The 15,463-nt window shown below is 28.7% G+C and overlaps 1 protein-coding gene across 1 annotated transcript in view; it reads right to left on the reverse strand.

The window, feature by feature from the left end:
- Positions 1 to 15,463, reverse strand: part of ATRNL1 (attractin like 1) — an 829,354-nt gene that overhangs the window by 454,828 nt on the left and 359,063 nt on the right. The window contains 1 exon segment of the mRNA XM_017543810.2: positions 15,236 to 15,393. Within this exon segment, the coding sequence (XP_017399299.1) occupies positions 15,236 to 15,393 (158 nt within the window).

A 15,463-nucleotide genomic window follows, 5' to 3' on the forward strand; every position in this document is an offset into this window, starting at 1 on the left:
CTCACAAAACACAGTTTACCCATGTAACAAACCTGCATGTGTACCCCCAAATCTAAAATAAAAATTGATAAGAAAAAATAATTTCACAAAGTAAAAAAAAATTATTATTTATTTTATTATAAATTGTCAAGTTATAATTCTATATATTTATGGAGTACAAAGTGATGTTATTTTACATATATATATAATATATATATGTGAATGACAAAAATGAAGCTAATGAACATTTCCATCATAAAACACTTTAGTAAAAATGAAAGAATTACAATAAATGAATTATAAAATATATAATATATACAATAAAGGAAATATAAATATAAAAATATATATACATAAACACATAAAATAAATGAAATATAAGGCTCTAGAAACAATAAAAGAAACCTCAAAGTAAACTGATAGAAAGCCAAAAACAGAAATGTTATAACAAAGATAAAAGTAAACACTAATGATGCAAGAATATGAAGAATGAGAGACCTAATTAAATCAAAATCTAATTTTTCAAAACATTAACAATGTAAATAAACTGCCAGTTATACTGATCAAGAAGACAAGGATGAATGCCCACCTCCAAAACAAGGGAAAAGAGAAATAACCATTGAAACAGTAGAAGTTAAGAGGAGAGATCACTTTGCAGACTTCTAAACCAAAAACTCAGTAATCCTATTAAATATAGAGAGCTTGGGTGATTGAGGAAGGGATTTGGAGGGACACTGGTCAAAGGATACAAAATTAAAGTTACATAGGAAGAATAAATTTAAGAGATTTACTGTATAGAATGGTGACTAAAGTTAATGATAATGTTTTGTATTCTCAGAAAATGTTGAGAGTGTGGATGTTAAATATTTGTACCACAAAAATGACAGCTATGTGAGGTAATGCATATTTTAATTAGCTAGATTTAGCCATTTCAAAAAAAAATATGTACTTCAAAACATCATGTTTACTTGATAAATGCAGCTTTATCTGTCAATTAGAAATAAATGAGTTTAGAAAAAAATGGAGAGCTTAAATGGAACAGATACCATAGATGAAACAGAGGAAGTTATAAAGAAATTACTCTACAAAAAGTACTAGTACTAGAGATTTCATAGGGGACCAAGTAGTTTAAATGTTCTTCATATTTTATAAAGCAATAAAAATGAAAGAACACTTTTTAATTCTTTTTATGAAGAAAGTATAACGCAGATGTCACATCTGACATAGACAGTACAGATAAAAATCTTGAAGTTAAAATATAAAATAGTATAATCTGTAAGTAGAAAGTGAACAGGAAGATTATTTAAAATATGATAAAACAAAATGAAAAAATATAATGTTTAGAAACACCATTCAGCAATTTGCAGAATACTTCATAACCTAAAATCAATGAGATATAGATTTAGAATTTTAAAAGATATGAAAAAGTTCTAAGATTTGACATTTAGTGAAAAACAAAGATAATCAGAAACAGAGTCTCTTCAATTCCAGGTCAGAATTATTACCATTATCCCAAGAAAGGGAGTATAAGGCACTTTGCCTTTGAGAGATCTAGCATGGGCTTATTCTACTGTATTCGTACAATTGCTACCTGAATATTTCACTTGAGTGGTGGGCCTCTCTCTCTTTCTTTAGATTCTCACAATTAGCCTAAAAAGCATGTCAAACTCTGAAAACATGGGCAAATATGAGATTGATGCTTTCTTAGAGTTTGCCAAAAATAATGAATGTTTCAATATGTTAATGTCATCAGCACTCTATCAAAACTATTGACCTAGCATATAAAATGCTTTAACAATCATAAGTAAAATGGAATCATAACACTCACATTTAGTTAATTATATTTGTATTAAACTTTAAAGTACATGTGTAAATACTTAAAACAACATATACACATAATAGTTTACACAATTTCTTCTACCATCTAGATTTTATGAAAATTAAGTAGGATAAAATTGATAAATCTAAAGAAATAACTAAGTTACAATTTGTAAAAATAGGTTTACATATATATTCAAGTGATATATGTATTCATTTCTATATTTTATTGTCATGTCAAATTATATTAAATATATTTGGCAATAAGCCAAAATTGTACATGCACAAATGACCCATAAAATATATGCTGAAAATTGAGGGAATGAAAGAATTAAATAAAACTTAAGCAATGAAAATCTATATTTATTATATTTCTAGTTATTATGAGACAACATCATTATAATTTCCTAAATTTGCTTAAAACTTCAATCAAGATGCCCTCTCTTCCTTAACAATTTTTTCCCAGCATAAACGTTAGAGCAGTTCTTTATGTAATACAAGTTTCTGATGACTTCATTAATACATGTTCTTTCATTATTGAAACTATTGTTGATTTATGAAGGCATATGAAATAAATGAATTAATTTCATATTTGACTTGTAAGATGCAGATACCTTTTTATAGGAGATGAACATGCAAAAATCAGTTTCTTTTTCCATTAGCACATGGGTCGATAAATTAATAATTACAAATAATAATTTTCATTTATAATTTGATAGTGCCAAATGTTTTAAGTAAAGGCCAAAGCTGTCCAGAATTGTTAAAATATACCATTTTATTTACTTAACAAATGAAATATATACTCTTTTATTAACAAACAGATTATCCCTTGGTCTTTCTTACCTTTAGTAAAGAAATGGGAACCTAAGCAAAGAATATGTAGAAAAATTACTCAACATCTGGGTGCATGCTAAAACAAGGAATATCTAAGACCTTCACCTCTAACTTCTTTTATGTCTAAATTTTAGTAACTAACAACATTCAGTACTGAATAGTCTTCTTTTGTATAAATTTTGGATTCTACTTTACACTTGTCTGAGCTTCCTATATGAAGCAACAAATAAAGTATAATTCTTAAATAAAGCTCTAATTCTTGGGACAGTTTCAAACTTTTAAATTATATTTTTATTTGTGTTTTTACTATAATTTATTAGTCTACCCAAAGGGAATAACTCAATAGATGTTTATTAAGGAATAAATTCATTACTTTTTAATTAAAAATTGTATTTGTTCATCCAACCATCAACATACAAAATAAGGAGAAATATATGATTTACTACTATAAATCTGTTAATAAAAGAAGCATTTTTATTCCTTCAAATTACATAAAAGTTAAGAAAACATGGAAATTTCAAAACTATTACAATTTACATTAACTTATATAATCATTTACTTTGCCATTTGAATGAGCAACTCTTGTAGAGCAATTACAAAAATAAAGACATTTTGAAGAATTAGTAAAAATTCTAAATTTCAACCTACAGCTTTATGCATAGAACCCACTGAGTGCTGAATATTCATTTGTAAGGCAATATTTAAAGAAATGCTATAATCCTCTATTCTGCATTGAGTCAATATTTATTTAGGGATTCTACTAACATTATATAACAAAATGAAACAACAGTCCAGAGTAGAAGTACACCCTTAAGTCACATATACGTTTATTATCTGTTGAGAGATTCTGAAATATCTGCGATGCTAAGTTATTACATACTAATATTTCATTTGATCAATTATTATAAACATACTGCTTTCTGAGATCATGGACTAACTAATCACTTCTTAAAAGTATACAGTAGCTCACAAATCAAACCCAAAATGTAATACTCATACTTTAATATCTTTGCCAAAAATTAATTTGATTATTTTTTTAATTTCTGAAGTAGATGTTCTTGAACAACAAACCCTAAGAGGTAATATTTAATTGTAATTGCCAACAAATCTAGTTAGATTTCTTTCAAATGACTTTTATAGACTTCCAGTTTGGGTTTAAAATGGAAGAGTGTCTATAGCTAAGGCAAATTTTCTTAATAATGTCATAAGATGTAAGTATGTTTGTTTATAAATTCTTCTCAGTAAATATTTTATGAATGGAAAAATTTTCAGCCTTAATACTAATACTAATAAGATTATAGCAAAATAAAGCAAGTGTGAGTTAATAGCAGTAGAATGGGATCTGGTGTCAAATGGCCAGTCTTATATCTCAATTCCATTGCCTACTGTATGAAATTGAACAAGTTATTTTGTTAATTTATAAAAATTTAGATAATAAAAATATATTATAAATTAGGAATAACAGAGCTAAATCATGTAAAATACCTTGAATAATGCCTGGTACATAATATCCAATCATAAATTTGTTTATACGCTTTAACCAAATAATTTTATTTTGGTACATATGTTTAAAGAAATCATTTTCCAAAATAAAAGATGAATGCACACAAAGATATTCATCACCTTATAATTTTTTAAAACACAAATAACTCCAAATTTCCAGCAATAGACAATGGAAACGTTTTGGATAAGGAGTGAACAAGCTTTTTTTAAAAGAAACAGACAGCAAATATTTGTAGCTTTGTGAGCCAGATGGTCTCTGGTTTTACTACTCAATTCTGTCAATGTCTTATAAATGCAACATATCTTCCTTGTCTGAATCTCCAGAACATTTGTACCTATCATAACTAGTATTATCTTATAGCTTTCAGAAAATCTGCCATTCTCTATATGTGTTTCTTACATATTTGCTATGTATTATTCACATTTGTAATTCTAATTAGCATAGTTAATACATCTTTAATTAACTGATAAAATTGATTAACAATTTCTAATACTATCTTTTAAATTTATGTCACCCTTGGTTGGTTTAATGGCAAAATAATTGAAACTTTTTTAAAAAGAAAAGGTATATTTGAAAATACATATGATAGCTTCCTCAAGCACATAAAAATTTGGAAGACAAGAACCATAAATAATATTATTCTATGTGACATTTTGAAAAAATACATATACAAGGGCAACTTCATCATTACGATTTTGATAGCCTTATTTTTTGAATTATAATATAAAACATTCTCTTTAATAACTACTTAACCAGCAGTTTTCCATATCGTGTGTGTGTTCAAATGACTCCTCTATGTTGAAAATGCTAATTTATTTGTGATAAACATCAGTATTAGGATTCACTTCTTCTTCCATTTTGTTCTGTATAACTCCATCAATATTAGCAAGGAAATTAACCAATCTAGAATGGAAGTTAGAATTGCAAATTGAAGAATAATTCCTAGCACCATTCTCATTAAAAAAACTAATCTAAATTATGACATAACTTTGCAGATCGACAAAATAGTGTATTGTCAAAACCTGTTTGTTCAGAAACAGGTAATTTAGACTCAATCTAATTTAATTTAATTTAAACTATGATATAAAATGTTGATGAACAGCACCATTATAGGAGAATACAAAGTACTTAAGTTCAATACACTTTCTTTTTTTGAAGTTATTAGCACTACTGCTAAAGTAGTAATTTTTTCTATTTTTTATTGTCAAGATTTAATTGCATGGCATTATAAATCATGAAGAATAAGTGCTACCAAAATAAAATCTCCTATTAGAAACTCATGCAAATGAACTCAATGGCATGATTCCAGCATTCCAAAACAAAAAGATTTTCCCCCTGTTTAATTACTACATTATTGAAACATTTATCACACAACACGGCTATATGTCTCACAATCACAACTAGAATTTCTAAAGGATCTTAAATCCTTAAGAAATTTAAATGCTAAAGAGACTGGCAACCTAAAACATAAAACACTATATTGAAGACAATGAAGAAAACTTTTGTTTGATTTACATTAGATTAAAATAGTTTTCCAAAGTACATAAATTAATCAAATAATATGTTTAAATGGCAGAGAGTCTCAATGGCTAAATTAATGTCTGATTAATTCTGTACAAACAGCCACCAACTTAAAATTGCCTACTCTAGTAAGCATATTATGCATTTAACATTTTAAAACATTTCTTGATTTCCAGAATTCCATTCAGAAGTGTAAGACTATGGTACTACAAGAAAATTTTACAACACACATATATATATATTTAGGAACAATTAAAGAAAAAACTTCCAATTAGTTATCAAAATCTTGGTTGAGTATTAACAAAAAATGTTAAAAATCCTCAACAAAGATATTTATTCCTCAAACATCTTTATAATTATAAAGAAAAACAGAACCAGTGAATTTTGGCAACAATAATGCTGATAGATTGAGAAGATAAAACTTGCCTTTTAATTAAACAGTTATTATCATTGTCTTTACCCACATGAAGTCTTTATACCATAATAATTGCTTGACTGACACGTAATTCATACTAAAATGTTTTACAGAATAATAAATTAATAAAAATAAAATAAAAATCTAAAGGGTTTACATAACAAAGGGACAAGAGGTAGGTAGTAAGGAGAGAAAACATTTGATAATATAAATTGTAATAAAATATATTTTATATAAAAACTTTTGATAAAACTATAGTACTAAAATTATTATTATTTCAGTCAATATCTTTACTGTATTTTCATATTAAATAACTTTCTATTTTTTTACCCTAAATCAAAATCTAAACATATACACATATCTAATATCTTAATGCTACACATGTAATAGTGTTTCCCTTAAGAGTAGGTGGCATCTGTGAATATAATGGAAAAGTCACTCTCTTGATTAGGTTACATTATATGCCACAGGTAGTAGAATGGTCACTCTTATGAGTATTGAATTTTATCAGTCTCCATTATAACAGACTGAAGAAAGAGATTTAAAGGAAAAGAGATTGTATAACTGGCCTAAAAGAAGCACAGTGCCGTATTGTAGAGAGGGTCATGTGGCAGGAAACAGTGGCCATCTTCTAGGGGCTAAGAGCCCCTGACTAACAGTAACAAGAAAAACACCTAAGACCTACAACTTCAATGCACTGAACTCTGCCAACAAACAGGAGCCCTTCTGCCTCTGATGAGACTATAGCTCAACAAACCATAATTTCAGCCTTGTGAAACCTTGAGGACAGGACCCAGTTAACCCATGCCCAGATTCCTGACCAACAGACACTATAAAATAATAAATGATTCTTGTTTTAACCTGATAAGCTTGTGCTAATTTGCTATACAGCAAGAGAAACTAATTAAGGTATGTACTATTATCATCTCCCATTTGACAGAGGAAGAAATGGAAAGACTGCAACTTAAACAACAACAACAAAAAAACCCTTGTAATTAAAGAATTTCAAATTGAGGTAGTAGTCTGACTTAGAACCTGTGTTCTTAATACCTACTGCTTACAATGAGAGGGCGAAAAATTGTCACCCAGAAGTAAGATAAGAATATCTACATTAGAACTGGCATTGATGAAAAATGTTACCTATAAGTCGCTGTGAAGCAGATTAATTGCATTTTTTAAAAATCATAACTGAAGCCTTCTTTCTTACTTTAGTAACAATTACATTATTTCCCAGTCAAATCTGTAATATTTTCATGATAAAGAGTATTTGTTGACTTTTGATCACCAAATATCTTCTGACCAAACAAATAATTATTTCATCAGATATTTTTTCCTTACTGGGGTTGTGACTCCAAGTCCCATACCTTCCAGCATAGAAGTCAAAAACTATTTTCCCGGAGATTTTTTTTTTCTTGCACCATTATAGGTCAGGAGGAAGTTAGACAGGTGACCTAGATTTGCCAGTGGACTCATTCACTTAAGATTTTAGACCTTGAGTGAATATTTATAGGTTGGGTTGGAGAAATCATGAGATTTTATTCAATACAGCAGGCATGCCCAGTTAAAAATGTCAAATAATGCACATAACTGAAAGCTGCTAGAACTGAAAGCTTTCTGCGTATTGAAAACCTGATGATTTATTCTTCCCTTCATATTGTTAGCAACACTTTATGCTAACAATACATTTCCTTCTGTTTGTTAGTGAAGCACGATTTCTGTTTCTTGTAAAAAAAATCTTAACTAACAAAACAACTTACTATAAAATTTCATTTTGGGAAAAGGAAGAATTTTGGTTATTATTAAATAAGAAACCAATGTGCTTTTTGTAAATATAAGGGAGAAATCTTTTATTGTACTAATAATCTACATTGTATGTTAAATCATTTTTAAGAGTATAATAAGAAAGCATATTTTATCTATACATTCCTTTCTCCAGAGAAATATGTTACTCATCTCTTAATTGAAAAACTATTCCTTTAGTTACCTCAGCTAAGTACTAAAAATATTTTTAAAATATATAGTTTCTTCTGTAAAAGACTTTAAGGGCTGATAGGGGATAAATAAGTGAAACAATAAACATAAATAAACTTTGATAAGTTGAATATGCCAGTTGTAAGAAAAGAGTAATTGCTAGTTGTTAGGTATAAAAGGGGGTTATATTCACAATTAAACAAAGGCTAGGCACAAGTTAGTAAGCTTAAGGCCAGAAAGGTCATTTGAAAGAAATAAATACAGAATGTAAAAATGATGAGTAAAAAGAAATAAATGAGAGAGGACAGATGTCTGGGGAGCTGAAAGTAGTTTGATACGTAGATTTAATAAAGATAAAAAAAGAACATTTCCTAAAAATAAAAGTCTCAGCAAAGGGACCCTTTATGTAAATGTACATGCACAAACTACTACAATTTCAAAAAACAAGAAGAAAATCTGACAATATTAAAAAAAGAAACACATCACCAAAAATAATTGGAAATCTCCATAATCTTTTCAGTAATTGATAGAAGTAGAAAGAAAATCATCAATAATCTCAGACACTGAATAAGTCAAATAAATATCCAAATGGCATTAAAAGAATAACAAGAGCAGAAGGCACTTTGCTTTTTAAGCACATGGATTTTCTGCAAAATAAAATATATGCCCAAAAAAGCCTTAATAAAATAAAGAGGATTAAAACCATAGATTTCCTCTGACAATAGGGAAAACTGAATTGGAAATTAATTAAAAGTAGACACTGGAAATATTCCAAAGTATATGAGAATTAAATAAGACATTTCAGAATAACTTACATATCAAAGAAAATATCACAGGGAAAAATCAGGAAATATTTTGGACTAAATAAAAATGAATATACAACATATAAAAATGTATAAAATGTGATCAAAGCAGTGCAGAGAGGTTAATTTATAGCTGTAGAGCATATATTAGAAAAAATAAAAGTTCTAAAATCACTGATTTAAACTCTCACTGTAGAAAGATGTGAAACAAAAGTGAATAAAACTAAATAATTTGTCTTTGCTTGTTATGATGAGCAGTTATAATTTTTGTATGACTTGTAGTAGAACTAATCAACCAAATATACATCAGTAAAAGATAAAGGAGTAAATTTATCTTAAATATTATGGGAAATTTTTAAATAGGTAAGGTAAATAATGAGAAGATCAAAAACTCTCTTAAATACCAATTTGTAATAATTTAGAACAATTATTCAGTGTAATAGCTATAGTTTTGTTTCACATTACTATGTCATTTAATCATCATGATAACCCAATAATTAAGTACTATTAGTAATCCTCATTTTATAGATTGGATAATTGAAGCTCAGATGAATGAATGACTTGACTGAAATTACAAATATGGGAAAGACAGATGCAACAGAAATTGAAGAAACAGTTATTCCAAATGGAGAAAAGAAATCAGTGAGATATGCCACCGAGAATTAAATACTATAAGGACTAAGAAATAATCATTGACACTGGACTACTTCCATTGACAATAACTAGAATCATTGCTGACATAACTGACAAACTGATAGGTCTAGTTTAAAGGTGTTTTGCTACATATTAACTTCCTAATTTTCAAAATACATTACCTAATATATATATAAATAATAGCAGCATTTCATGACAATAATTGAAAAAGACATAAATATTCTAGAACTTTACAACTTGTCTCTAATCATATTTATAATCTGTTTTCTGTTTTCCTTCTCTGCAAATGAATATATATAGAAATTGGTGCTCCAATGAAGGGTGAAGACACTTCTGCTTAAAATTATCCTCCATTTTTGATGCCTATAATATATGCATAGGACGGAAAAGGGAAGGTTTTGTTTGATGTGCAGTGATGCAAAGTGCACTATTAAATAGTAGTTTAATAAGACAAGGATTATTCATTATGATATTAACTAATTTTAATTCTCTCCAAAACTCATTAACATGAAAAAAACATTAAAAATATCATAAGATCCCTAATGATACTCTTTAAAAACCTCTATATCTTCCTTCCATCCCTCCTCTATTTCACCCACCACAGTCCCTAACCTCCAGGCATCTATTAACCTGAAAATAATGGCTCAAAACTTCCCAATTCTTATGAGATATATGGATGTTCAGATCCATGAAGCTGAACATCACCAAGCAGATTCAATCCAAAAATGACTTCACTAAGGCACCTCAGAATCAGATCATGACCCACCACATACAAGAGAATACTTCTGAGGATATCAAAAGATTTCTCAGCAGAAACCTCACAGGTAAGGAGTAAGATGATATATTTAAAGTGCTGAAAGAAAAATACTGCCAACCAAGAATACTGTACCTGGCGATGCTGTTCTTCAGAAATGAAGGAGAAATAAAAGCTGAGAAGCAAAAGCTGAAGAAATTCATCACTACTAGATCTGCCTTACAATAAATGGCAACAGAATTGTTCCATAATGAAGCCTAAAGTTAGCAGAAGGAAGGAAATAATAAAGATCATGGCAGAAATGAAATACAGGATAGAAAAACAATAGAAAAGATAAACAGCTGGTTCTTAAAACAATTTTAAAAATTGACAAATATTTCACAAGACTAACCAGGGAAAAAAGAGACAAGACTTAAACAAATTATAAATGTATAAGGAGACATTACTACTGTCACCATAGATACCAAAAGGTCATAAGAAATGACTGTGGGCAATTTTATGCCAACAAACTACATAACTTAGAAAACAATGAAAAAATTCCTAGAAAAATACAACTTGCCAAGACTGAATCATGTAAAAATAGGAAACTTGATCACACCAACAATAACTAAGATGATTGAATCAGTTATAAAAAACTTTCCAACAAAGAAAATCCCAGGAATAGATGGCTTCACTGGTGAATTCTAACAAACATTTAAAGCATTAACACCAAGCCATCTCAAACTCTTCCAAAAATATGAAGTAAGTAGTGTGAACCCTTCCAAACTTATGCCATAAGGCCAGCATTTCTCTGACACTCAAGTCAGACAAAGAGACTACAAGAAAAGAAAATCAATGGCATTTCAGAGATGTTGGTAAAAGGATACAAAATTTTAGTTAAATAGGATTAAGTTGAAAATTTCTATTGTACAACATGGTGACTATAGTTAATAATGCTGTATTCTGTTATTTAAAAAATAAATACAATAGTAAAATATCAGTAAGAGGGAAAACAAACAAGTAAATACATAAATACTGTTGTACCACAGCTTACCATAGGGAACATATGGGGAAAAAATTATAAGCCAATGTCCTTGATGAACGTAAATGCAAATATCCTAAACAAAATGCTAGTCAACCACATTTTAGTCAACAGCACATTAAAAGTATCATAAAACATGATCAAGTGGGATTTATCCCAGGGATGCATGGATGGTTCAAAATATCTGAACCAAAATGTGATATACCACATTAACAGAATGAGAAACAAAGATCATATTATCATCTCAATAGACACTGAAAAAGCATTTGACAAAATTTAACACTGTTTTATGATAAAAAAAAAAAAACTTTCAACAAATTAGGTTTAAAAGAAATGTACCTCAAAACAATAAAGAACATATATGACAAGCCAATATCTAACATCCCACACTACAGCAAAATGCACAAAGTTTTTCCTCTAATTTTAGGAAAGATAAAAGAATGCCCAGTTTCACTACTTCAATGTAGTACCGGTAGATCTAGACACAACTAGTAGACAAGGAAAAAAAAAAGGCTTCCAAATTGGAAAAGAAGAAGAAAACTTGTCTCTGTTTGCAGATGACATGTTCTCATACACAGGAAACCCTAGAGGCCACCAGTAAACTGTTAAAACTAATAAACTCAGTCCAGTTGCAGGATACAAAATCAACATACAAAAATCAGTTACAATTCTATACATTAACAATGAACTCTCCAAAACAAAAAGGCAAACAATCATATTTACAATAGAATAAAGAATAAAATACTTAAGTTTAACCAAGGAAATGAAAGGCCTGCACACTGAAAATTATAAAGCACTGATGAAAGAAATTGAAATCATCAAAAATAAATGGAAAACTATCCTATGTTCATTGATTGGAAGAATTAACATTGTTTAAACAGCCACACTACCCAAAGTGATCTACAGAGTCAATACAATTGCTATCAAAATTCCGATGACATTTTTCACAGAAATAGAAAAAACTCCTAAAATTCAAAAAGAACCACAAAAGACTGCAAATAGTCAAAGAAATTTTGTAAAAGAAGAACAAAGCTGGAGGCATCATACTTCCTGATTTCCAACTGTATTAAGAATCTATAGTAATCAAAACCGTAAGTTGCTGGCATAAAAATACACTAATAACAGTGGAGGAGAATAGAAAGGCTAGAAATAAACCCACACACAGGGTCAACTGATCTTTGACTCAGTGCCAGGAATAAACAATGAGGAAAAGATAGTCTCTTCAATAAATGGCAACACTGGGATATCTATATGCAGAAGATGAAATTCTAATCCTACTTTATATCATACATAAAAATCAACTCAAAATGAATTAAAGATGTAAATATAAGACCTGTAATTATAAAAATCCTAAACAGAATAAAGGGACTAAGCTCCTTGACACTGGCCTTATCGATGACGTTTTTGGATATGATACCAGAAACGCAGGCAACAAAAGCAAATATAAACAAGTGGGACTGCATCAAAGTGAAAAAAGTTTCCTTGCACGGCAACGGAAAACAATCAACAAACTAAGAGGCACCCTGCAGAATAGAAAAAAATATTTGCAAACAATCCATTCAATAAGGAGTTAACATCCAAAATATGTAAGGAAATCATGAAACTCAATAGCAAGAAAACAAAAACCCAATTTAAAACATGGGCAAAGGACCTGATTATAGTTTTCTCCAAAGAAGATATACAAATGACCAATAGGTATATGAAATGGTGCTCAGCATTGCTAATTATCTTAGAAATCCAAATTAAAACCACAATGAGATATCACCTCACAGCTGTTATGATGGCCAATATCAAAAATACAAACGATAACAAGTGTTAGAATAGATGTAGAGCAATGGAAATTCTTACACACAATTGGTGGAATGTAAATTGGTACAGCCATTATGTAAAGCAGTATGAAGATTCCTCAAAAAATTAAAAATAAAACTACCAATGATCCAGCAATCCCACTACTGAGGATATATTCAAACTAAATGAAATCAGTATCTCAGAGATACAGCTGCACTCTCACATTCTTTGAAACATTACTTCCAATAGCCAAAATATAAAAACGAGCTGTGTCCATGGATAGATGAAGGCATAAAGAAATTGTGATATTTACGTCTGTATGTTTCATATATATAATATGTATTTATATACATACACACACACACACAACAATAGAATATTATTCAGCCTTTAAAAAGTAGGAAATCTGGCCATTTATGACAATACAGAAGGAACAGAAGGATATTAAGCTAAATAAACAAGTCAATCACAAAGACAAATATTGCATGATATCACTTGTAGGTGGAATTTGGAAAACTTATGAATTTATTGAAAGGGAGTATAATGATGGCTGCTAGTGTTTAAAATCATAATTAAAATAATTTTACTGTGTTTTGTATAAAGTTTATTATAGTTTTATAAATAAGCACACATATTAATACTTCTTGCTTTAATATATCATATTACTTAGGCATAATGTATGAGTTTAATAAAGAGGAGAAATTAGGCCCACATATCTTGTCCACCTCAATTATTTTCCACCCTGTATTATTGTCAGAGAGTGGAGTATTTCAACCTCATTACACAAATTTTGATTTCTCTTCCAGAAGAATAAGTTCTCAAAAAGCCCAATTTAGAAAGTTAATTTCTAACCACAAGAACATTCTAAAATAACCATGTAATGGTTTTTTCAAAATTATATAAATGAGAAATAAAAGACAGGAAACAATTTAAAATAATTATATCAATTTTAATTACTATTTAGTAAATTGTATAGATGAACCCTTTCCCTTTCAAACATCACTGAATAAAAGAAGTGAAATTTGATAAATATTTCTCTATGAATCTTAGGAAATAAAGTTACATATCCTCAATGTTAAAATTTTAAAGACAAAATATTTATGGTATTTTTCTTACTGTATCAACATCTAAATCAATCACTATACAATGAAGAAGTAAATTTCTCAAATTAATTTCCAAAAGTTTACCAAATGGTAATTTATACTCATATTTCTTGAACAGTTCAGTAATTACCTTAAGTGTTAAATCAACCTTAAAAATAAGAAGAAAAACTTTTTCCAGTAAACATGATTTTAAAAATTACTCATTCTTTCCACAAATCTTATAGAAAGTATTATAAATAAAACTTGCAAACATTTCTAGTTACAGGGCATATACTGTAATTTATTAATACATAGGGAAGGGATGACCTGAAAATCTTTTTAAGATTTTAAAACACAGAAGCCATGAACAGGGATTTTTATATATATATATATGCTGCTCAAATAATTAATGTAAATTAATCAATCAGTTGTAAAGGAATGAATAAATCCCAACATTCCAATAGATAGGCTTTTCCTTCATGAAAATAATATAAATTAAGAACATAAACTTTGACTACAAGATAGAAAGAATATTCCAATTCTTTTCTAGAAGTAAATCTGAAGTCTTCAGTAACCATAACAAAAATGAAATGAAAAACACATATATAATATAGATTAGGAAATTAATGATGTGAGGTAATGGATCTTAAAGAGGTAACTTAAATACTGTTAATTCTAAATCTTTAATGAAAGATCAGATTATTTTCAGAATGTGCTAAAGTAAAAATAAGATTACTTAAACACAGAAAATAATTTCAAGTGGGCTTATATGAGAAGGCTATTTATTTAACCCTCACTTAAAGTATGTAATAAATCAGAAAATCAAAACATTTCAGTTATTTCAGGTTTTGCTGCATTTCTTAGTACATAATAATCACTGAAATATTTAAATATAGAGTTTGTGGGTTCCATGAGTATTTTATGGAAAAATTCATCATCACTGACATTCACAGACCTTATTTATCAAAGGTCAATACAGTTTTAGTATTAGTCAAGTCAAGAAATATATATGTACCATCACTTTGGACAAAAGCATCATTCTTTTTTTAATGAAATGAAGGTCATTAGAAGTAAATACTTTTAACACTTACCTGTATTTTAATAGGCCAGGAAAAGTTGCTGACGTACACATAGAATGTAATGTTAGGATTGCTTCTAAAGTTAAATTTTTCATAGGAAAAACTATCTCTGTATTCCTTTATATTATTCTTGGAAACTATAGGAGTCTCTTCCCCAGATATTGTTCCAGCTAAAATGTAAATAATTTAAATAATTAATATTAGGAAATATCTTTATGAATTTTAAAATGCATATTACAC

Source organism: Cebus imitator, unplaced genomic scaffold, assembly GCF_001604975.1.
Source record: "Cebus imitator isolate Cc_AM_T3 unplaced genomic scaffold, Cebus_imitator-1.0 Scaffold161, whole genome shotgun sequence".
Classification (NCBI taxonomy): domain Eukaryota; kingdom Metazoa; phylum Chordata; class Mammalia; order Primates; family Cebidae; genus Cebus; species Cebus imitator.